The sequence below is a fragment of the Hyla sarda genome, chromosome 4 (genome assembly GCF_029499605.1).
Source record: "Hyla sarda isolate aHylSar1 chromosome 4, aHylSar1.hap1, whole genome shotgun sequence".
In the NCBI taxonomy this organism is placed as follows: domain Eukaryota; kingdom Metazoa; phylum Chordata; class Amphibia; order Anura; family Hylidae; genus Hyla; species Hyla sarda.
Window position 1 is genome coordinate 387,310,980 of NC_079192.1, and position 26,692 is coordinate 387,337,671.

At 42.6% G+C, this 26,692-nt stretch overlaps 1 protein-coding gene and 1 long non-coding RNA gene across 2 annotated transcripts in view; one reads left to right on the plus strand and one right to left on the minus strand.

The window, feature by feature from the left end:
* Positions 1 to 1,624: 1,624 nt before the first annotated feature.
* LOC130367102 (uncharacterized) overlaps positions 1,625 to 26,692 on the plus strand; it is a 62,018-nt gene continuing 36,950 nt past the window's right edge. Inside the window, exons 1-2 of the long non-coding RNA XR_008892078.1 lie at positions 1,625 to 1,709; positions 12,689 to 12,803. This is a non-coding gene — a long non-coding RNA (uncharacterized LOC130367102). The remainder of the gene's footprint in view (positions 1,710 to 12,688; positions 12,804 to 26,692) is intronic.
* On the minus strand, positions 9,158 to 12,751 carry LOC130367101 (protein spinster homolog 1-like). The gene is made up of 2 exons (XM_056569492.1): positions 12,599 to 12,751; positions 9,158 to 10,734 (listed from the first exon to the last, which is right to left on the minus strand). The coding sequence occupies exon 2, from the start codon at positions 10,707 to 10,709 to the stop codon at positions 9,195 to 9,197; it is 1,515 nt and encodes a 504-aa protein (XP_056425467.1). The 5' UTR covers positions 10,710 to 10,734; positions 12,599 to 12,751; the 3' UTR covers positions 9,158 to 9,194.

Below are 26,692 nucleotides of genomic sequence, written 5' to 3' on the forward strand. Positions count from 1 at the left end.
GTGAATGCTTCATGGATATGCGGTTTTTCTTTTATTACTATGAGAAATAGATTTCTGTATCTTACAAATGATGTTGATATCTTTCTTCTCTTTTATATTTAAGATATTTTTGTAATAAAGAAATTGTCATATTTATGTATGTTAATATATTATAAAATATTTTAATATTGTTTTCATGTAAAAGCGTCCATATTCGATAAATCTTAGATAAAAAATTCTTTTGGTTTATGTTTTGCATGTCTTGCAGTGGCGGTTGCCATTGGTTTCTACATGTGGGTGGTTATACCATCTTGTGTAGGTGTGGCCTTGACGTCACGTCCACCTGTCAGTACAGGTGTGCCGTTACGTCATATCCGCCCACCCACATGTATAAAACCCGGTCTTTTTGTAGTACAATTTGTGTATGACTAAGGCTTCGTTGTAAAGCCGAAACGCGTCACTGTACCCTGTGTTCCTGCCATGACCATCTGGTGAATAAATTTTTTCCTCCGAGTTTCTGGACGCTGGACTCCTCTTTCTTCTACTACTTAGATGTAGGTATGTGGTATGCACTTATGAGGGCAGAAAAATTTGCTACAATACGCTTAAAAATGCGTATTTTTTGCACAACGCCAGCCGTACCCACAGTGCTGCAGCACACAGTCGCTGTCTACTAAACTTAAAATTGCACTCTCTCACAGACTATTAGGAAGGGAATGCTGGGTATGTATTATATGTCTACAGACTAGTGTAACCAGCAGACCATTTGTTGTAGAACAAAGAGGGCAGAACAATGCGCTACAGTACGCTTAAAAAAAATTATTGGAGTAAAACACCAGCTGGTGATTACTTTTGACTGGACTTTCACAGTATCTAGGCCCTTGACAGATTAACAGCTACAAAATAGTACACTACTTAGATGTATGTATGTGGTATGCACTAATGAGGGCAGAAAAATGCGCTACAGTACGCTTAAAAAAACATATTTTTGCACAACACCAGCAGTACACAACAGTGCTGGAGCACACAAAAGCTGTGTACTAAACCCAAAATTGCACTCTGTCAAAGACTATTAGGAATGGACTGCTGGGCATTATACCATCTACAGACTAGTATAACCAGCAGATGATTTGTTGTGGAACAATGACACAGAATTGCGCTGAAAAATGATTCTTGCCTCATCTGCTAAGGTTTATGAAGTTGAGGCAGCTTGTTTTAATGAATGAGACAACACACAGCTCTCTGCCCCTCTCTGTAATAAAATGCCGTAGAAAGGGACTGGGAGGTTACTGGCTGCAGTAAAAATCCTTTTCAGTGGAAATAAGCACTACTCTCTGTCTACCGGAACGCTGGACTAGGATGTGAAACGCTGCTGGAATGAGCTTTCCCCCCCCCCCCCCTTGTGCCCCCCCTTGCAGCAGTAGGTCACTAGCAGCTCTCATGGCCACCAGTAAGGGGCCCGAGCCCCCGCTGCACCCCCCGCCCCCCGGACCATCTACTCCGGCATCCTTTTTTTTAAATGAACATTCAGCCAGCAGCCCTGTCACCACGCAGGGGCCGCACTATGCAGACTGGGAAGAGCAGACAGGAAGCTCCTCCCCCTCTCTCACTCCCCTGTATGCTGCTGCTAGACCTTGTGGAGCAGGCCTGCTGTGTGTATACAGGCCCGGACACCACCAGTATGGAAGACTTACCTGCCCACTGCCCACTGCTGATGCTGCCCTTTTAAAGTAAGTAACTTGCTTGGGGGAGAGGGGGAAAGTTGTAGGAGACAGTGGGAGGTAGTTCAGTGTTTCCCAACCAGGGGGCCTCCAGCTGTTGCAAAACTACAACTCCCAGCATTCCTTTGGCTTTATGAGCATACTGGGAGTTGTAGTTTTGCAACAGCTGGAGGCCCCCAGGTTGGGAAACACTGATCTATCTATCTATCTATCTATCTATCTATCTATTATATATCTATCTCCTATATATCTATCTCCTATCTATCTATCTATCTATCTATCTATCTCATATCTATCCATCCATCCATCTATCTATATCCATCTATTTATGCATCTATCTATCTATCTATCTATCTATCTATCTATCCTCATATCTATCTCATATCTATCTATCTATCTATCTATCTCATATATATCTCATATCTATCTATCTATCTATCTATCTCATATCTATCTATCTATCTATCTATCTATCTCATATCTATCTATCTATCTCATATCTATCTATCTCATATCTATCTATCTATCTATCTATCTATCTATCTATCTATCTATCTATCTAACTCAGATAGATGAGAGATAGATAGATAAATAGATATGAGAGATAGATAGGTAGATGGATGATATATAGGTAGATACACACACATATATATATATATATATATATATATATATATATATATATAGATAGATAGATAGATAGATAGATAGATAGATAGATAGATATGAGATAGATAGAAAGATAGATAAATAGATGATATATAGATAGAGAGATGATATATAGAAAGATACATATAGTAGAAGGAGAGCAGCACCCAGGAAAAACAAAATTCGGTGCACGCAGAGTCCAGACCCGGGTCAGGGATCCATGTGTAAGCAGAAATTGGAAATATCCGCAGCACACTGAGTAGTAAAATTCAAACAAGTTTTATTCCATCACAGTGGGGGTGTCCAGAACAACGTTTCAACCAGCTCCCTGGTCTTTTTCAAGCTCGAGCTTGAAAAAGACCAGGGAGCTGGTTGAAACGTTGTTCTGGACACCCCCACTGTGATGGAATAAAACTTGTTTGAATTTTACTACTCAGTGTGCTGCGGATATTTCCAATTTCTAGAAAGATACATAAATAGATGGATAGATAGATGATAGACAGATCAATAGATAGATGATAGATACATAGATATGATATAGATAGATACATAGATTACATAGATATATAAGATAGATAGATAGATAGATAGGAGATAGATGGATATGATATAGATAGATGGATATGATATAGATAAATTTATATGATATAGATAGATAGATCAGTTTCCCAACCAGGGGGCCTCCAGCTGTTGCAAAACTACAACTCCCAGCATTCCTTTGGCTTTATGAGCATACTGGGAGTTGTAGTGCTGCAACAGCTGGAGGCCCCCCTAGTTGGGAAACACTTATCTATATCAATCATCTATCTATTATCTATCTATCTATCTATCCAAAAAAAAAAAAAAAATCAAGAGACCAGCAGCACACAGAAAAATTAGTGCAAAAAAGGTGGAGATTTATTGCATTATCCCAGTGTGCAAAAGAAGCGACGTTTCAGCGACCTCTCGTCGCCGTTCTCAAGGAGCTTGTATACTGGGATAATGCAATAAATCTCCACCTTTTTTGCACTAATTTTTCTGCGTGCTGCTGGTCTCTTGCTTTTTTCTAGTACAAGTGAATCTCTCACCAAGGTCCACAACCAGCGTGCACCATTGCATTGGTTTTCTTCATTTTGTTGTGCTGCTCTTCTGGAGTTTTTTTTTTTTTTTTTATCTATCTATCCATCTATCTATCTATCTCATATCTATCTATCTCATATCGATTTATATCATATCTATCTATCTATCCATCTATCTATATCCATCTATTTATGTATCTATCTATCTTTCTATTTATCTATCTATCTCATATCTATCTCAGATAGATGAGAGATAGATGAAAGATACCGTATTTATCGGCGTATAACACGCACTTTTTAGGCTAAAATTTTTAGCCTAAAGTCTGTGTGCGTGTTATACGCCGATACACCCCCAGGAAAGGAAGGGGGAGAGAGGCCATCGCTGCCCGCTTCTCTCCCCCTGCCTTTCCTGGGGTCTAGAGCGCTGCTGTCGGCCCTTCTCACCCCCTGGTTATCGGTGCCGCTGCCCGTTCTGTCCCCCTGACTATCGGTGCCGGCGCCGATAGCCAGGGGGAGAGAAGCGGCGCCGACAGCCAGGGGGAGAGAAGGGGCAGCGGCACCCATTGCCGGCGCCGCTGCCCCGTTGCCTCCCCCCATCCCCGGTGGCATAATTACCTGAGTCGGGTCCGCGCTGCTCCAGGCCTCCGTCGTGCGTCCCCAGCGTCGTTGCTATGCACGGCGCGGCGCACTGACGTCATGCGCCGCGCCGTTCAGCACATAGCAACGACGCTGGGGACGCACGCCGGAGGCCTGGAGCAGCGCGGACCCGACTCAGGTAATTATGCCACCGGGGATGGGGGGAGGCAACGGGGCAGCGGCACCGGCAATGGGTGCCGCTGCCCCTTCTCTCCCCCTGGCTGTCGGCGCCGCTTCTCTCCCCCTGGCTATCGGCGCCAGCATCGATAGTCAGGGGGACAGAACGGGCAGCGGCGCCGATAACCAGGGGGTGAAAAGGGCCGACAGCAGCGCTCTAGACCCCAGGAAAGGCAGGGGGAGAGAAGCGGGCAGCGACGGCCTCTCTCCCCCTGCCTTTCCTGGGGGTATATCGGGGTATACACGCGCACACACGCACCCTCATTTTAACCATGGATATTTGGGTAAAAAACTTCTTTTACCCAAATATCCTTGGTAAAATGAGGGTGCGTGTTATAGGCCGGTGCGTGGTATACCCCAATAAATACGGTACATAGATATGAGAGATAGATAGATGATATATAGATATATAGATAGATATGAGATAGATAGAAAGATAGATTAATAGATGATAGATAGATAGATGATAGATAGATATGATATAGATAGATAGATGATAGATATGATATAGATAGATAGATAGATAGATAGATAGGAGATAGATGGATAGATAGATGATTGATAGATAGATAGATCAGTGTTTCCCAACCAGGGGGCCTCCAGCTGTTGCAAAACTACAACTCCCAGTATGCTCATAAAGCCAAAGACATGCTGGGAGTTGTCGTTTTGGAATAGCTAGAGGCCCCCTGGTTGGGATACACTGATCTATCTATCTCATATCTATCTATCTATCTATCTATCTATCTAACTATCTATCTATCTCATATCTATCTATATGTCTATCTCATATCTATTATCTATCTATCTATATATCATCTATCTATCTATCTACAAAACTAAAGATCCAGCGGCACTCCCAGATAAGGTGCAAAAACAAAGTGTTTTATTCCCCCATGTATGTGTGACGTTTCGATATCATCCCGCCATCTTCATCATACGTACATTTGTACATTCTGTAGTCTCTGTGACATCACTGTGCTTCATAATAAACTGTGACATCACTGTGCTTCATAATAAACTGTGACATCACTGTGCTTCATAATAAACTGTGACATCACTGTGCTTCATAATAAACTGTGACATCACTGCTTCATAATAAACTGTGACATCACTGCGCTTCATAATAAACTGTGACATCACTGCGCTTCATAATAAACTGTGACATCACTGTGCTTCATAATAAACTGTGACATCACTGTGCTTCATCATAAACTGTGACATCACTGTGCTTCATAATAAACTGTGACATCACTGTGCTTCATAATAAACTGTGACATCACTGTGCTTCATAATAAACTGACATCACTGCTTCATAATAAACTGCGACATCACTGTGCTTCATAATAAACTGCGACATCACTGTGCTTCATAATAAACTGTGACATCACTGTGCTTCATAATAAACTGTGACATCACTGTGCTTCATAATAAACTGTGACATCACTGTGCTTCATAATAAACTGTGACATCACTGTGCTTCATAATAAACTGTGACATCACTGTGCTTCATAATAAACTGTGACATTACTGTGCTTCATAATAAACTGCGACATCACTGTGCTTCATAATAAACTGCGACATCACTGTGCTTCATAATAAACTGCGACATCACTGTGCTTCATAATTGTTACGCCGAGCGCTCCGGGTCTCGCTCCTCCCCGGAGCGCTCGCAGTGTCCTCTCATTCGCAGCGCCCCGGTCGGACCTGCTGACCGGGCGAGCTGCGATATTACTCCCAGCCGTAACGCGATTCGCGACGCGGGACGAGCCCGCTCGCGATGCGCATCCCGGCTCCCGTACCTGACCCGTTCCCCGTCTGTGTTGTCCCGGTGCGCGCGGCCCCGCTCCTTAAGGCGCGTGCGCGCCGGGTCTCTACGATTTAAAGGACCACTGCGCCACTGATTGGCGCAGCAGGCCTAATCAGTATCCTCACTATTAACTCTGAACTGTGATGTCACTGTGCATATTTACCCTGTATTGTCACTCGTAGTGCAAGGTAAATATGTACAGTGGCATTAGGATATACAGGCTTAATATATACAGTGATGTCACAGTGCAGTGTAAGTATCAACAGTAATGTTGCAGTATAGAGATAACACACAGTGATGTTATAGTTCAAAGATAATATACACAGTGATGTCACAGTACAGGGATAATACACACAGTGATGTCACAGTACAGGGATAATACACACAGTGATGTCACAGTACAGGGATAATATACACAGTGATGTCACAGTACAGGGATAATATACACAGTGATGTCACAGTACAGGGATATTACACAGTGATGTCACAGTACAGGGATAATACACACAGTGATGCCACAGTACAGAGATAATACACACAGTGATGTAACAGTACAGAGATAATACACACAGTGATGTCACAGTACAGGGATAATACACAGTGATGTCACAGTACAGAGATAATACACAGTGATGTCACAGTACAGGGAGGGATAATATACACAGTGATGTCATAGTACAGGGATAATGCACAGTGACGTCACAGTACAGGGATAATACACAGTTATGTCACAGTACAGGGATAATACACAGTGATGTGACAGTACAGATATAATACACACAGTGATGTCACAGTACAGGAATAATACACAGTGATGTCACAGTACAGGGATAATACACACAGTGATGTCACAGTACAGGGATAATATACAGAGTGATGTCACAGTACAGGGATAATATACAGAGTGATATCACAGTACAGGGATAATACACAGTGATGTCACAGTACAGGGATAATACACACAGTGATGTCACAGTACAGAGATAATACACACAGTGATGTCACAGTACAGGGATAATACACACAGTGATGTCACAGTACAGGGATAATACACACAGTGATGTCACAGTACAGGGATAATACACACAGTGATGTCACAGTACATGGATAATACACACAGTGATGTCACAGTACAGAGATAATACACACCGTGATGTCACAGTACAGGGAGGGATAATATACACAGTGATGTCATAGTACAGGGATAATACACAGTGACGTCACAGTACAGGAATAATACACAGTGATGTCACAGTACAGGAATAATACACAGTGATGTCACAGTACAGGAATAATACACAGCGATGTCACAGTACAGGAATAATACACAGTGATGTCACAGTACAGGAATAATACACAGTGATGTCACAGTATAGGGATAATATACAGAGTGATGTCACAGTACAGGGATAATATACAGAGTGATGTCACAGTACAGGGATAATATACAGTGATGTCACAGTACAGGGATAATACACACAGTGATGTCACAGTACTGGGATAATATACAGAGTGATGTCACAGTACAGGGATAATACACACAATGATGTCACAGTACAGGACAATACACAGTGATGTCACAGTTCAGAGATAATACACAGTGATGTCACAGTACAGGGATAATACACAGTGATGTCACAGTACAGGGATAATACACACGTTGATGTCACAGTACAGGGATAATACACAGAGTGATGGCACAGTACAGAGATAATACACAGTGACGTCACAGTACAGGGATAATACACAGTGATGGCACAGTACAGAGTTAATACACAATGATGTCACAGTACAGAGATAATACACACAGTGATGTCACAGTACAGGGATAATACACAGTGATGTCAAAGTACAGGGATAATACACAGTGATGTCACAGTACAGGGATAATACACACAGCGATGTCACAGTACAGGGATAATACACAGAGTGATGGCACAGTACAGAGATAATACACAGTGACGTCACAGTACAGGGATAATACACAGTGATGGCACAGTACAGAGTTAATACACAGTGATGTCACATTACAGGGATAATACACAGAGTGATGGCACAGTACCGAGATAATACACAATGATGTCACAGTACAGGGATAATACACACAGTGATGTCACAGTACAGGGATAATACACAGTGATGTCACAGTACAGGGATAATACACAGTGATGTCACAGTACAGGGATAATACACAGTGATGTCACAGTATAACCATCTCACAGCCGGACCACCATGTAATTTCACCAGAAAATAAAGCAGGGCCTCATGTTCAAGTATCGCCTAAGGCCTCACAAAGTCTAGAACCGCCTCTGGTCGGCAATACCATGGGACCCAGTGGGACCATAAGTCCCAGGTGGCACTTTTCAGGGGCGGCATTATGCTGCCCCCTTTTTTTTTTGTGCCTAGTAGGTTCATTGTAGGGTTGGCGCCGCCGCTGCTCACTGTTCTAAAGCAGCTGCGGGGTATAATAGCGCAGCGGGCACTTTAGACAGTGAGTCTGCCTCCGGCCGACCGGGGTCTGACGAGGGACGTTGCACAAGTGATGTACTTCTGCAGACCCGCTCAGGAGTACGTCAGTGACGTCACTCGTCAGGCCGCTGCCGGAGAGGAGAAGCGCTGTGGAGGGCAGGTAAGTGTGTCTCTGTGTGTGTCTGTGTCTGTCTGTGTGTTTGGGGGGGCTATGGCTACCTAATGTGAGGAATCTATGCTACCTAATGTGGGGAAACTATGTTACCTAATGTGGGGAATCTGTGCTACCTAATGTGGGGAAACTATGCTACCTAATGTGGGGAAAGTATGCTACCTAATGTGGGGAAGCTATGCTACCTAATGTGGGGAAACTATGTTACCTAATGTGGGGAATCTGTGCTACCTAATGTGGGGAAACTATGCTACCTAATGTGGGGAAACTATGTTACCTAATGTGGGGAATCTGGTCCACCTGAGTAAGTGACACATGGAGGGGGGGTGCTGAACAATTGATGTTTTTTTTTTGGGGGGGGGGCGGGGGGCACAGGAACATTCTTTGCACAAGGGCCCTCTGCTGTCTGTGTCCGCCCCTGGGTAGAGAATAAGGGGTAAAGTGGAACATAGAACATATGCAGTTATTTTTTTCTTAATTTTTTTTTTAATGAAGTAAACGAGATAAAGGTAAGCAATGACTTTTCCTCAGTCTGAAGCGCGGTCCTCATCGGCAGGAAGCAGTGAGGAGGAGGAGGATGACGGAGGTTCTGATTCCATCTCTGCTTCTTTTTCGTCCCTCTCTATAAATAGGGCCGTGGCCATGAAGAAGGCCCCTCCGATGACTGCCATTATGGTGCAGGTCATGAGGGCATACTCCAGGCTGCGGTATTTCAGAAGAGGGGATTTTGCATATCCTTGTTCGTAGGTATCAGATATCAGGCCGATGAGGTACGGGCTGCCGGCGTCACCTAGGAGGTGATAGATTGTCATCTGCACGGCCAGGGCTGAAGATCTCCTCCACGGAGTTACTACTTTTAGTATAATGTCAGATATGAGGGTGAAATTTACTGACAGAAGCGTCTCTCCGATGAAGATGAAGATGTTGGTGGCAACGAGGCTGATGTTGCCAAAAGTCAATGCCAACAGAAGAAAAGGGGCGGAGAGCATCATCGCGCATCCACACACAAGCGGGTCCGCCCGTGGGTTGGATTTGCGATATCTTTTACTTATCTCCGTCCCTGCTACAACTCCCAGAATGCCGGAAACGACTGTAACCACACCAAATATTAGAATGTCGTGATAGTCACACGGTTCAGCACGGCAAGGGTCCTTCTCTTGTAGGAGTGTTCGTGCGTGGGTCAGGTATGACGGACCCCATACACCTATGGCTCCCACTATGAAGGATACAGCCGTCGATCCCATGGTGGTTAACATGAAGCTTCGATTTTTAAATAGTTTTTTCAGATCTGTCGCCCATTTGGCAAACTTCTGGGATTTGTTGTTCTTCTTCCCGTTTGTAGTCGTTCTTGGAAGCTCCTTTGTGACCAAAATCATCAAAGCCACAGCTATGAGGCCCAGGCCAGGGGTGACCCGAAATGCCCAGTGCCAATCACCCCTTGCTGCATCAGTCACTTTGGGCCCGATGATGTATCCTAGTCCGCAGCCTACAGGTATGACGGAGTAAAACACGTTCAACATGCGGGTCCGCTGGTCACTTGTAAAAAGGTCTGCAATGATGGAGGGGGCGATGGTGCAGAAAGTCGCCTCTCCGGCTCCAACCAGTCCACTCGTCAGCAGGAAGAGCAGGAAGTACCCGTCAGGGATGAATGACAGGGTAAGTGTCATGCTCAGCCAAACGATGACTCCTGCGCAAACAGTATATTTCTTATTACAGTGGTCGCCCAAATATCCGGCAATTGGTGCGACCAGCACGTAGCTTCCAATGAACAATGTATTCAATAAGCCGGACAGACTAGCATTGGTGTCATATGCTTTCTGTATATAAGGCAGCACCCCCGCCACGTTGGAGCGATTTGCATAGATGAGCAAATTAACAAAGGCGAGGATCACTACGGTGATGATGGAACGTGCGGTGGACATCACGCTTAGAGATGGCAGGTTCTGCCTCTCAGGGATATCGCCCTTTTCTACATCCATATCACTATGGTACTCCATTGCTTCTTCCTCCTCCTTCAGCAATGGGTCTTGTGGAGAGGCCATGGTCACAGGTCAGAGCCTGAAAACACTAGAGAGAGAGAGAGAGATAAGTGAACACATTAGACAACATGTCATCATTCCTGTCATTATACAATAGATCCTTCATACAGAGCAGAAATGTCCAGCACAGAACCACAAGATAACACTAAGACCATCACAGCCTCAGAAGAAGACGCTTCTCTATAAGTGTTTTATATGGAGACGTCTTCCCTGAGGTTACCAATGTCTGATAACCCTGAACCTGTCCGGTCCTAGTAATATCTGATAACCCTGAACCTGTCCGGTCCTAGTAATATCTGATAACCCTGAACCTGTCCGGTCCTAGTAATATCTGATAACCCAGCACCTGTCCGGTCCTAGTAATATCTGATAACAGTGAACCTGTCCAGTCCTAGTAATATCTGATAACCCTGAACCTGTCCGGTCCTAGTAATATCTGATAACCCTGAACCTGTCCGGTCCTAGTAATATCTGATAACCCTGAACCTGTCCGGTCCTAGTAATATCTCACAACCCTGATTCTATCCGGTCCTAGTAATATCTGATAACCCTGAACCTGTCCGGTTCTAGTAATATCTGATAACCCTGAACCTGTCCGGTCCTAGTAATATCTGATAACCCTGAACCTGTCCGGTCCAAGTAATATCTGATAACCCTGCACCTGTCCGGTCCTAGTAATATCTGATAACCCTGAACCTGTCCGGTCCTAGTAATATCTGATAACCCTGAACCTGTCCGGTCCTAGTAATATCTGATAACCCTGAACCTGTCCGGTCCTAGTAATATCTGATAACCCTGAACCTGTCCGGTCCTAGTAATATCTGATAACCCTGAACCTGTCCGGTCCTAGTAATATCTGACAACCCTTATTCTGTCCGGTCCTAGTAATATCTGATAACCCTGAACCTGTCCGGTCCTAGTAATATCTGATAACCCTGAACCTGTCCGGTCCTAGTAATATCTGATAACCCTGAACCTGTCCGGTCCTAGTAATATCTGATAACCCTGAACCTGTCCGGTCCTAGTAATATCTGATAACCCTGAACCTGTCCGGTTCTAGTAATATCTGATAACCCTGAACCTGTCCAGTCCTAGTAATATCTGATAACCCTGAACCTGTCCCATCCTAGTAATATCTGATAACCCTGAACCTGTCCGGTCCTAGTAAAATCTAATAACCCTGAACCTGTCCGGTTCTAGTAATATCTGATAACCCTGAACCTGTTCGGTCCTAGTAATATCTGATAACACTGAACCTGTCCGGTCCTAGTAATATCTGACAACCCTGAATCTGTCCAAGTAATGGCGGATTATAAGGGCTTGGCTGTATGGTCACATGGGAGTTCATACTGTAGACACAATTGGGCTATCCTGCTATATACATTTACTAATAATGAACCTACCCCACCTCATTGGGATCTATCCATACCCTATATGACTTTCTGCCACTAGTTGATTTGAAAATTTTCCCTTTCGGAGTACCCAGAGTATTTCTATTGTTAGTACACACAGAATTCTATTATATAATATTATATTTCTGCCCTAATCTTTCTGTCATTCTTTTACTACACCACCAAATCTTTCTCATAGACTTATATCTTTTAGAACTTCATGAATTAGGACTCTTTTTCTTGGGGGCTTTTTTGGGCATAATTGCATTTTAGCAGTTTTGCAAGAAAAAGCTCTGGTCATGACACTATCTGTGCGTTTTATTATGTTTAATGCCTAAGCCAAGTATTGTCACAATGCTATGAGAAATATAACTTTTGTTATTTCTTTTGGAAATTAATTTCTTGTTTTTTTTTTTGCTAGAAAAAAAAGCAACAGCAATAAAAAAAAACTGTCAAACAAAATGCCCTGTGTATATATGAATAGAAGAGGCTGAGACTTACCTTGTGGTTCTCTCTTCAGACAAGGAACGGTCAAAATCTTGAATTCTCTATCGCAAATAGAAACTCTCTAACAAACACTTTGCACCACAGGTTGTGAATGCAAAACACACTGAAGAGACTGCAGCCGGCGCGCACCTCCTTGTACAGCTTACGGTGACATCATCACAAGCATGTGTGACATCACAGGGTTCTAAACCATCTTCAGGTATGTGTATATATATATATATATAATAATTATGTGTAGCGGTATTAGTCCAGTGATGCAGATTGTAATACCTTTTTTATTGGACTAACAGAATTTTGTAGAGACAAGCTTTCGGGATTCCTACCTGATAATTTATAAAGTCCTTTGATCATTAGTCCTTGACTATTGGACTTGATAAAGGGAGGAATCCTGAAAGCTTGTCTCTACAAAATTCTGTTAGTCCAATAAAAAAGGTATTACAAGAGACTGCAACATATTTTTTGATTTGTGTGTGTGTATATATATATATATATATATATATATATATATATATATATATATATATACAGTATATATATAGTTCCAAGCGTGAGTAGGTGCCTCCAGCTAGGGTCTGTGTCCAGGATCCTGCATACGAAGTTCCAAGGAAAATGCTGTGGCTCTCAAGGTATGGTGAAAAAATGAAAACTATTTATTCATCCCAAATGTGCAAAGAGCAACGTTTCAATGGTCTCACACCATCATTATCAAGCCACTTGATAAAGATGGTGTGAGACCATTGAAACGTTGCTCTTTGCACATTTGGGATGAATAAATAGTTTCCATTTTTTCACCATACCTTGAGAGCCACAGCATTTTCCTTGGAACTTCGTATGCAGGATCCTGGACCCGGATCCTAGCTGGAGGCACCTACTCACGCTTTAGGAGTGCTGCTTTCTTCTTTGACACATATATATATATATATATATATATATATATATATATATATATATATATATATATATTAATATACACCTAGAAATACATCAAGTACATAAAAACATCTTTTAGAAAAATATTTCTCCAGGCCTGCCGAGTATATCCCCATACTTCACAGTGTCTTCTTAGTTTATATATTTTAATCTTTTGACCTTTTAACCCCACTAGGACCAAGGGCATCCTGGGACTTAAAGGGGTATTCCTGGCCAAAACTTTTTTTTTATATATCAACTGGCTCCAGAAAGTTAAACAGATTTGTAAATTACTTCTATTAAAATGTTTTAATCCTTTCAGTACTTATGACCTTCTGAAGTTAAGGTTGTTTTTTTCTGTCTAAGTCCTCTCTGATGACACCTGTCTAGCAAATCCCCATAGCAAACCTCTTCTAAACTGGGCGTTTCCCGAGACAGGTGTCATCAGAGAGCCCTTAGACAGAAAATAACAACCTTAACTTCAGAAGCTCATAAGTACTGAAAGGGTTAAGATTTTTTAATAGAAGTAATTTACAAATCTGTTTAACTTTCTGGAACCAGTTAATATATATTAAAAAAGTTTTTGCCTGGAATACCCCTTTAAGATTGAACCGATTATTATTGATGTATGTCATGAATGCATCAACGGTCAGATGGTCGGACGACCAAATGATGACCACTTTGTCTACATACCTCCCATACCATGCGAGGCTTGTGGAAAATGGATTGGTGTCAGAAAAAATAAACTGCTCCTCCCACCAAAAAACAAAAAGCTTAGCCAGAGCTGGTGATGACTTTGCTCCCATTGAAGCACCCGTGCGCTGCAAATAAAAATTGTTACCAAACATAAAATAATTGTATTTTAACACAAAATCTACCACCTCAATAATGTAATGTCTCAAATCCACAGAATATTTAGAAAATCTCATCAGTATATCCGCGATAGCTGATAATGCCAGGTTTTTCGGAATACTGGAATAGAGCGATTCAATGTCGCAAGTAAGCCACGACAGAGAATCGCTCCATGTGAATTTAGTTCTTCTGACCAGGAGTTTACTGAAAATTCAGATTGTTCAGATACCACGGACACTCGCGGGGACTCAGAACTGCAATATGTGAACACTCACAAGAATCGCAATGCGAGAAGACAGTCAAAAAACGAGGAAGGCGCGGTGGCAGAAAACATAGGAAGAAGAGCTTCGGAGCGTAACAAAAACAAACGGAAAAAGTAATAAAAGAGGATTTTCAAGTCATTAACATTTCTGCACAAATCATTACAGATGAAGAAACCTCGGTCCTGTGGAAAGGACTGGGTTTCTCTCCTACACATCATTTTGATGTTTATCGGACAATTTTGGATATAAATAAATTTGTGAGAACTTTAACAGTTAAGAAACATTTTTTTGTGGAAAATGCTGATGAACCATCGGACCCACCTCAACTTTCTATAAACCCTGATTTACCACTAATGCATACATTAGCAGAACAAATTGCTTTTAGAGATCTCTGTCTCCTTGAAAATAGTGGGATATCAATTTGTGATGAAGTGAATACTGCACATACCTTCTCCACTAAAAACCAAAATTTTTACCCCATACAGACCAGACCAGCAATTTTTGGTTGGTTCCAGGACCTTATCATGAAAGATTTGGTTAATCTACAATCAAAAGTAATGTCCAATACAACTCGTCCTAATTTGAATAAAAAGGAGGCTGCTGCCATAAAGAAATGAAAGAAAAACAAAAATTTGACGATCCGATACGCCGATAAAGGCGCCTCGGTAGTATGTATGGACACGGGACTGTATATCAATTTAAATGAAAATCTACTATCTGATGATAAAACTTACCTTAAACTTTGTGGGGATCCCACTGAACCTTTTAAAAAAGAACTGTTGACTCTGTTGGAAGAGGGGAAAGCCAGATCTATTTTGACCCAAAAAGAAGTGGATTATATTTTCGTGCCTGCTCCAATTATTCATATCTTCCACTCGCTACCCAAGCTGCATAAGGACCGATTCCCGCCGCCGATCCGTCCGATCGTGGCGGGGATCGGATCCCATAACGAGCACCTATGCGAGTGGTTTGACTCAGTACTGCAACCTCTGGTTATGCAATGCCCAAGTTATATCAAGGACACTAAGCACTTGCTAAAAATCATGGATGAATTCACATGGAGCGATTCTCTGTCGTGGCTTACTTGCGACATTGAATCGCTCTATTCCAGTATTCCGCAAAACCTGGCATTATCAGCTATCTCGGATATACTGATGAGATTTTCTAAATATTCTGTGGATTTGAGACATTACATTATTGAGGTGGTAGATTTTGTGTTAAAACACAATTATTTTATGTTTGGTAACAATTTTTATTTGCAGCGCACGGGTGCTTCAATGGGAGCAAAGTCATCACCAGCTCGGGCTAAGCTTTTTGTTTTTTGGTGGGAGGAGCAGTTAATTTTTTCTGACACCAATCCATTTTCCACATGCCTCGCATGGTATGGGAGGTATGTAGACGATGTGTTCATCATTTGGTCGTCCGACCATCTGACCGTTGATGCATTCATGACATATATCAATAATAATTGGTTCAATCTTACGTTTACCCACACATAGTGTAAAAGTGAAACCCCCTTTTTGGATGTCATATTACGTGGCAACCCTGATACAAATAAAATTGAGGTTGATCCTTACAGAAAAAAGATATCAGGCAATACCATCCTAAGGGCGAATTCATGCCATTCCAAACAAACAGTAAGAGTCATACCAGTAGGTGAACTTATACGAATTAAGCGGAACAGTTCTTCCGCCGAGGTGTACCGCAGGGAAGCTGATGCAGCATGCACACGCCTGGCGGCTCGAGGTTACCCTGGATGGCTCTTGAAACAAGCTTGGTCGAGAGTGGATCCTATGGATCGAAAATCCCTTTTTACAAGTAAGCAACCAACTGAATCACAAGATTGTCCTACATTTCTCACCACGTACAGTCCAGAATTTAATGACATCAAACGCATTGTAATTAAACACTTACCTTTGCTATCAACAGATCCCACGGTAGGGGAGATTATAAAGTCAGGTGTGAGATTTGCAGCGAGGCGGGCACCTACTCTATCCAATCTCCTTGTTCCCAGTATGGTGGACACGGCTAGTGTTACCACCCAGTGGATTAGCACCAAGAGCTTCCACAAGTGCGGTAAATCGCGGTGTGTGGTATGTCCCTTTGCCGAAAAATGCCAGAAAATAGAAGGTACAGTGGATGGCAAATGCCATGTCATTCACAACTTTATAAACTGTGATAGCACTTTTGTTGTATATACAATCATGTGCACACAATGTCACTTAACATATGTGGGTTCCACCAAAAGGTCCCTTAAAAAACGCATGCAAGAGCACATTAGACATGCTGCTGGCCCTTTAAGCTCGAACATTTCTAACATATCTAAACATTTTCTAATATGTCATAATTCAGACACCACTTCCCTCAGGTTCTCAGGCATTGAGAAGGTGAACCTAAATAAAAGGGGAGGTGACCATATTCGATCCCTCCACAATAGGGAAATCATGTGGATTTATCTTTGCATTCAACCCCATGGTCTAAATAGCAAAACAGATTTAATATTACATTACTGATATGTCTCCGAATAATTTATCTGTGTTTGGTCCCATGTTTTTGTTTTAATCACGCGCACATGTGATGTGGACCTGTCCCTCCCCTTCCTGTGGGAATGGGGAAAATGCCCTGGAGTATATAAGGGTGCCTCATTTGAGGATCTACAGGCTATGAGTGAGGATCGATAGATCAGAAACGCGTCAGCCATGCTTGGGACCCCCCTCTGTTTGTGCAATATTTCATATTTTTGATATGTTCACGGTTTGTCTGCCACCGTGAAGGCTTTTAAGGAAGAACCCTGAATAAAGACGGACGTTTTACTTCTACTTGCTGGCTTTTTTTAGTATTTTATTTTAGTTTTATCCACTGTGCCAGGGATGAAAATTATTCCAAAAGAAACTAACTCAACTGTCTATGCTCCCCCGTTGCTTCAATATTGGTGTCCCGTTCTCTGTTCGCCGCCTTCTGCTTTTTCTGCAGGTCAGTGAATCACGTTGCGCTCAGTGTCATCATTGCTTCAGCACCAGTTTTACAAATCAGTGTGCCTCCAGTGTTACACCAGTGTTTACAAATAAGTGTGCCTCCAGCTGTTGCAAAACTATAACTTCCAGCATGCCTTGACAGCTAGAGACTGTCCGGGAATGCTGGGAGTTGTAGTTTTGGACCACCTGGAGAGACACTGTTTTGAAAACACTGCCTTAGTCAGTATTTTCCAACCTGGAGACTTCCAACTGTTGCAAAACTACAACTCCCAGCATTCCCCTGACAGTCTTTAGCTGTCCAGGCATGCTGGGAGTTATAGTTCTGTTGCCTTGACGACGACGCAGAGGTACGTTCATTACCAACGTCCCTCTGCATCATCGTCAAGGCAACGCCTCTATTCTGGGCCCGAAGCGCGGAGAAGAGGCCCCCCCCGGTTAAGATGGCAGCCCGGAACCACTATCCCACCGGACGACCTCCCCACCGGACAGTCCTGCAGCACCTGACCAGCGCCGAGCGGAGGTGAGTACAGAACTAAAGGGGGTGAGAGGGGGCTGGATGATGTCGAAGGCCGCAGTGGTCTTCAACCTGCGGACCTCCAGAGGTTTCAAAACTACAACTCCCAGCAAGCCCGGACAGCCGATGGCTGCCCGGGCTTGCTGGGAGTTGTAGTTTTTAAACATCTGGAGGTCCGCAGGTTGAAGACCACTGTATCAGACATTGACAAGCGGTGATGATGATGACATGTGGTGATGATGACAAGGGGATGATGAAGGGGGGGGGGGGTGGGATTATGACAAGGGGATGATGAAGGGGGGGGGTGTGGGATGATGACAGGGGGATGATGAAGGGGGGGTGTGGGATGATGACAAGAGGATGATGACAAGAGGATGATGACAAGGGGATGATGAAGGGGGGTGGGGATGATGACAAGGGGATGATGACAAGGGGATGATGAAGGGGGTGTGTGGGATGATGACAAGGGGATGATGAAGGGGGGTGGGGATGATGACAAGGGGATGATGAAGGGGGGGGGGTGGGATGATGACAAGGGGATGATGAAGGGGGGGTGTGGGATGATGAAGGGGGGATGATGACAGGCGGTGATGATGAAGGGGGGATGATGAAGGGGGGATGATGACAGGGTGATGATGATGAGGGTGTTAATGACGGGGGTCTGGATGATGACAGGGGGGGATGATGTATTTCCCACCCTAGGCTTATAATCGAGTCAATAACTTTTCTGGGATTTTGGGGTGAAATTAGGGGCCTCGGCTTATATTCGGGTCGGCTTATACTCGAGTATATACGGTAACCTACCTACCTAGCGGCAAACCTTTTACTTGCCTTCCTAACAACTGAACTTACTACCTGCCTAAATAACTTGCAAACTTACTACTTGCCTACGTACTTAGAGAATGTTCTACTTTCCTAACTTACTACTTGCAAACTTACTACCTGCTTACCTAGCAAACATATTACCTGGGTTGGGGGGGGGGGGGGGCTGCAGGCATATTCTTTGCACAGGGGCCCTCTGTTGTCTGTGTCCGCCCCTGGTGTGAACCCACCCTTATACAGGCTAAACGGTAAGGATGAAGAGAAAACAGCTTCGGCACTGATGTCACTTGGTATACATGTGTTCTTTGCTGATGGTAATCACTGATGGAATCCACACCTGCTCTGTATTTCTGTGGTGCACTGTCTGTAAAGTGCATTAAATCCTGTAGAGAAGTTGTAAAGAAGACAGCACTCACCATACAGTAGTGGAGACTTTAATAAGACAGTTGGTGCTTGACAGACATCCAGAGACAGAGACAGTGAAGACGGGGGGGTATGTGCGGGACAGACTTCTTCACGCGACACGCGCGCTTCCTCAAGTCGATATACCCACTTGAGGAAGCGCGCATGTTGCGTGAAACAGTCTGTCCTGTACATACCCCCGTCTTTACTGTCTCTGTCTCTGGATGTCTGTCAAGCACCAACTGTCATATTAAAGTCTCCACTACTGTATGGTGAGTGCTGTCTTCTTTACACCTTCTATACTGGTATTATACAGGCTGTCCGGGCATACTGGGAGTTGTAGTTTGGCAACAGCTGGAGACATCCTGATTGGGAAACACTAGTATAGAGGGAGTACAGTTATGCAAGTTTATGATTGTGCTTTGTGTCCTTTATTGTTGGTTATTGTAACTAAACAAACAAACAAAAAGAGTCAAAATATCTAGTGCAATATTATGCAACCCTTATTTACCAAAATGTAGCAACCCCTTAAGGCTGTCAGAGATTATTATGTCTTCAGAGCAGATACATTCAATAATAAAAAAAAATCTGTATCTGTCTGCTGAATCTCTTTCCTATTGAAATCAATATAATAGCAGGCTCTAAACACAGCAAAACCAATTGTACTTTCCCCTCTTTGTTATTGCAAGTCCTCTAATGTTTCTGCGTCTGCAATTTTTTTTTTTCAGACTAAATTTAACATATTTGCACATACATTGCCACCTGGGAATCAGCATTTTCCGCATATTCAGTTCTGCAAGCAAATGAATCCTGTATTTCTAGCTGTGGACAATGCAGCTGGCAGGAGCCCAAACTCCATAGCATTTGTCTTTAATTAGAAAGGTATCAAGGCTTTGGAAGAAAAGTTTGTGGTCAACTACAGACATATGCAGATATATAGATAATGGGAGATTAGCTCTGTAGAACCAGTCTAATAGTGGCAAAATACCAGTCAGAGACACTAAGGTTTAAACAGAGTTTTTTTGTATCTTTATTTTTCAGTAACAAAAAAATACAACCTTCACACTCATAAACCAAATCCTGCTTGTCCAGCACTAACAATACAGATCTCCTACCTGTCTATACCAGCCAGAAAGTTAAACAGATTTGTAAATTACTTTTATTAAAAAATCTTAATCCTTCCAGTACTTATGAGTTGCTGAATACTACAGAGGAAATTATTTTCTTTTTGGAACACAGTGCTCTCTGCTGACATCACGAGCACAGTGCTCTCTGCTGACATCTCTGTCCATTTTAAAGGAAAATTGTCAGATATTTTCTCCAGCACTATCCACACTACTGAGCCCTACCTTACCCGGATCCGCCGTTAGCCTGCAATTGTAGTTTTATTCTATGTGTATATCTTGCTGTAACTGGCACGGGCGGGGCTTCTGCAGGTTAACTGGCACTGACGTCAGCGCCGCTTATGAATATTCATCCCTCCTCCCTCCAGTTAGGGGCAGCAAAGAGAGGGAGAGCTGGAGGGAGGGGGGACAAATATTCATAAGCGGCACTGACGTCAGTGCCAGTTAACCTGCAGAAGCCCCGCCCGTGCCAGTTACAGCAAGATATACACATAGAATAAAACTATAATTTCGGGCGAACGGCCGAGCGGATCTGGGTATGGTAGGGCTCGTTTTAATCAGCGTCTCCCGCACTATCCACCAGTACCTGTGGATAGTGCAGGAGAAAATATCTGACAGTTTTCCTTTAAGAATTGTCCAGAGTAGGAAAAAATCCCCATAGCAAACATATGCTGCTCTGGTCAGTTCCTAAAATGGACAGAGATGTCAGCAGAGAGCACCGTGCTCGTGTTTCGGCAGAGAGCACTGTGTTCCAAAAAGAAAATAATTTTCTCTGTAGTATTCAGCAGCTAATAAGTACTAGAAGGATTAAGATTTTTTAATAGAAGTCATTTACATATCCGTACAATAGAGAAAAAAGGATAACCATAAGCCTCAAGGGCAACATCAGATAAACCAATATATGATGTTAAGAATAATAATATAGATAACAAAATGAATTAACAGTGCTTCAATTCTATGAAAGAATGCATAAAATATTTATTAAAATATAGTTAGGAAATTAAGTATACCCTCCTATCACAGGGCCCTTGTGAGGAGGTGTATAAATAACACAATTCTGATAAGATAATCGCACCACTGTTAAAATTCAATTATCTGGCATTTACTAATTCGGCATATGCTAGTTCAGTCCGCACATTTGTAAGGTTTAAATGTCAAAGCCCAAGTCCAGAATAGATATCATCAATATGGAGATATACAGTATTTACCAGCCACAATATAGATGTGGGTATAGTCCAGGGAGCTGGTGCCGGCAAGCACCCGTCCGTGCCGAGGTCTGTGGATGCTGCTTGAGAGCGCTGGCATGCGCTTCCACGGCTGGTCTGCTTGCCACAGACACGATAGATGCCGCCGTGATGGTGACGGAAGACGGTTGCAGATTCCCGGTAGTCGGACCTCGTGGAGCTCCCTGGTGTCTGACGTCAGTGGTAAGGCAGTGGGCTGGTTGAATAGAAGCTGCAGCTGTTGTAAAGCGGTGGATATGTCCGGCTGTCAGAGGATTTTCAGTTTGAGCCGATCAGTAGCTGGAATAATAGTGATGCGTTTTCAAAGCGTTTTTTTAATGTATACTAGACGCGTTTCAGGGTACTGGACATATAAATGACCCTTTCCTCAGTAGAAATGTGAGAAATTTCTACTGAGGAAAGGGTCATTTATATGTCCAGTATCCTGAAACGCGTCCAGAATACATAAAAAAAAATGCTTTGAAAACGCATCACTATTATTCCAGCTACTGATCGGTGTCTTCAGCACCTGTGCTGATCTGGACTAGTCTAAAAACCTGAAATGGCCCAGGAAGCCTTTCAAGCCATATAACAAAAAATAAATACATAAATAAATAAAACCTATCTATCTATCCTATTAAGCTATTTCTCATTTTCTGATGGAGTCATCACCCAGCTTTCCAAGGTTTCTAAAAAACAGATATCATTCAGTATTCTAGAAGAGGTGAAATGACAAGCTGTGGGACCTCCATTAAGTTGTTACCCAGCTTTCCCACATTCTTACATGGATAATCTATTCTAGACATGCAGCAGGGAATGTATCCTGGCTATATACAGTAAACAGATGTACTATTCAGTACTAACCTTAGTGACAATTTTAAGGAGATCTATTAGCTGTCAAATAGGTTTTTTTCTCATTGTCACCTGTTTAATCCTCAAGAAGAGCTGGATGACGGACATACAGAAGCAGCCATATGAGTTGCTACCCAGCTTTCCCAGTTTAACATTAGCAAATACACCGCAGTATGCGGCAAGGAATGAGACAAATTAACAGTATTTCTTGCTAGAGATGTAATAATGATCAGATGAACTATCACTGTCACCCATCTACTCCAGATTCCCATAGAGAATATTGCCCTCCATAGTCAGCAGTAGTGTTGCTCGCGAATATTCGCAATTCGAATATTATTCGCGAATATCGCATATTCGCGAATTTCGCGAATATAGCGCTATATATTCGTAATTACGAACATTCTTTTTTTTTTTCTTCACAGTACACATCACAGTGATCATCCCTCTCTGCTTCCAGCTTGTGTGGTGTAAAGAAGGCTCTAATACTACTGTGTGAGACTGGCGTGCGAAAATTCGCATATGCGAAAATTCGCATATGTTAATTTTCGCATATGCGAATGTTCGCATATGCTAATTTTGTATACACTAATATTCACATATGTTAATTTTCGCATACGCGAACATTCGCATATGCGAAAATAAAACGAGAATATAACGAATATGCGAATATTCGCGAATATATGACGAATATTCGTCCATATATTCGCAAATATTCGCGAATTCGAATATGGCCTATGCCGCTCAACACTAGTCAGCAGGTCATGTAACTCTACTTAACCCCTTAAGGACTCAGCCCATTTTGGCCTTAAGGACTCAGACAATTTAATTTTTACGTTTTCATTTTTTCCTCCTCGCCTTCTAAAAATCATAACTCTTTTATATTTTCATCCACAGACTAGTATGAGGGCTTATTTTTTGCGTGACCAGTTGTCCTTTGTAATGACATCACTCATTATATCATAAAATGTATGGCGCAACCAAAAAACACTATTTTTGTGGGGAAATTAAAACGAAAAACGCAATTTTGCTAATTTTGGAAGGTTTTGTTTTCACGCCGTACAATTTCTGGTAAAAATGACATGTGTTCTTTATTCTGAGGGTCAATACGATTAAAATGATACCCATTATTATATACTTTTATATTATTGTTGCGCTTAAAAAAAATCACAAACTTTTTAACCAAATTAGTACGTTTATAATCCCTTTATTTTGATGACCTATAACTTTTTTATTTTTCAGTATAAGCGGCGGTATGGGGGCTCATTTTATGCACCATGATCTGTACTTTTTTTTGATACCACATTTGTATATAAAAAACTTTTAATACATTTTTTATAATTTTTTTTTAATAAAATGTATTAAAAAAGTAGGAATTTTGGACTTTTTAAAATTTTTTTCGTTCACGCCGTTCACCGTACGGGATCATTAACATTTTATTTTAATAGTTCGGACATTTACGCACGCGGCGATACCAAATATGTCTATAAAAAATGTTTTTTACGCTTTTTGGGGGTAAAATAGGAAAAAACGGACGTTTTACTTTTTTATTGGGGGAGGGGATTTTTCACTTTTTTTTTACTTTTACTTTTACATTTTTTTACATTTTTTTTTACACTTGAATAGTCCCCATAGGGGACTATTCATAGCAATACCATGATTGCTAATACTGATCTGTTCTATGTATAGGACATAGAACAGATCAGTATTATCGGTCATCTCCTGCTCTGGTCTGCTCGATCACAGACCAGGGCAGGAGACGCCGGGAGCCGCACGGAGGAAGGTGAGGGGACCTCCGTGCGGCGTTATGAATGATCGGATCCCCGCAGCAGCGCTGCGGGCGATCCGATCGTTCATTTTAATCGCGAACTCCCGCAGATGCCGGGATCTGTATTGATCCCGGCACCTGAGGGGTTAATGGCGGACGCCCGCGAGATCGCGGGCGTCGGCCATTGCCGGCGGGTCCCTGGCTGCGATCAGCAGCCGGGATCAGCCGCGCATGACACGGGCATCGCTCCGATGCCCGCGGTTATGCTTAGGACGTAAATGTACGTCCTGGTGCGTTAAGTACCACCTCACCAGGACGTACATTTACGTCCTGCGTCCTTAAGGGGTTAAAGGGGTACTCTGGTGGAAAACTTTTTTTTTTTTTTAAATGAACTTGTGCCAGAAAGTTAAACAGATTTGTAAATGACTTCTATTAAACAATCTTTATCCTTCCAGTACTTATTAGCAGCTGTATGCTACAGGAAATTCTTTGCTTTTTGAATTTCTTTTTTGTCTTGTCCACAGTGCTCTCTGCTGACACCTCTGTCCGTGTCAGGAACTGTCCAGAGGGGTATAGGTTTGCTATGACGATTTTCTCCTGTTCTGGACAGTTCCTGATACGGGCATCAGGTGTCAGCAGAGAGCACGGTGGACAAGACAAAAAAGAAATTCAAAAGGAAAATAATTTCCTCTCTAGCATACAGCTTCTAAAAAGTACTGGAAGGGTAACATTTTTTTAATAGAAGTCATTTACAAATCTGTTTAACTTTCTGGCACCAGTCAATAAAAAAAAAAAAAAAAAGTTTTCCACCGAAGTCCCCCTTTAAGGGGTTAAGGCTAGGTTTAGACTACGGAAAATTTCTGCCCGGAGATTCCGAGTTCCGCCTGCACCGACTGAATTAGTCGGCGCTAGGACCGTGCGGACACTGCAGTCTCCTATAGACTGCTATGTGTTCCGCTAGGATTTCCGCCTGAAGAAAGAGCAACACCTTTCTTCAGGCGAAAATTTTCTAGCGGATTTTTCACCCGGATTTTCCGCTTAACAAATTCCGAAGTGTGAATTTGTGAACGGAAAACCATTCACTACACTATGCATTATAGTAAGCGGAATTTCTGCCAGAAATTTCAAAGTGAAAATTCCGGCGGAAATTCCGTAGTCTGAACCTAGCCTTAGACTCACAAACTAGGCCACACTTATAAGCCTTTCTCCCAAAACAGATTTAACAATTTAAAAAATATTCCACCGGAGTACCCCTTTAACTAAGCAAATTTATTATTCTGAACTTTAGAAGCACTAGATGACAATCCTGCAGATATAGCAGCGTCTATCCAGCTTGTCACCCAGCTTTCCCAGATTCCTGAACGACAACTCTGAATAGCTGTACAGCAATGAATCCACCGCTACATAACTAGGCATTCGTTAGTATTCAGAGCTGTGCAAAATTTAGGTGACAACCCCAACGGGAAACATAATAGAGGCTATATGGCTCGTCACAAAGTTTTCCCAAACGTTGATGTAACAGAGATAGCTGAATAAAACATTCCTTATTGTTAAAAGAAATCCCATTTACCATGTAAACAGTAAGACGCATTATGGTGTATTCTAAAAAGATATATAGATAAAGTACACCAGATAATGGCACCCCAGTGGATCGCCCGCTTCCATGCCCGCTTTTGGGGAGGTACAAGTGTTGCACATCTCTGGCCACCTCTATCGTTGCCGCACCTCGTCTGTTACTTTGGAAGAGGCATGTCAGGCTCAGTTGGCCTCTTTCATCTGCAGTCTGTTCTGCACCGCAGGACTGTTGTTCGCGAGATGTTCTTGGGTGGTAGCCCATTCACACTACACCCATGACAATTTTGTGTGTGAAGCCCCAAGCTGTGATCATGCTGGCAGATTTGGGCTCGCCTGCCAAGCTCACATTCCTATGGCCATTAAATATTTTTGTCTTTATTATTTGTCATCTGAACCAAACACACTCTCAGGTTCTGTTCATCCGCGGCAACTCGCTTCAGATAGCGGTGTCTGCGTAGACCAGTGTTTCCTAACCAGGGTGCCCCCAGCTGTTGCAAAACTACAACTCCCAGCATGCCCAGACAGCCTAATAGATTTGAGGTAGATAATAATGGATTGTCCACAACCGGAAAGTTTTCTTCGATAAACGTCAATGCTGTTTAAGATTTTCTACAAGCTTCATTAACATAACAGTCTCTAAGCATAACAACAGCTTTCCTTGGAGATTGACAAAGGTTGGGACTTTAGCATTAAGATTCTTTTAGTACTATGCGTTGCTCCACTGGATTTAGGGGTTAGTTGCGGTCCAATAATCACTCTAGCATTAGCGTGGATTTAGATTTGAACTCACGGTTTTGGTTCCGCTGAGGCCG

What these genes read in the sequence shown, in the direction of transcription:
- LOC130367101 (XM_056569492.1), bottom strand. Translation starts at nt 10,709, where the DNA reads ATGGCCTCTCCACAAGACCCATTGCTGAAGGAGGAGGAAGAAGCAATG.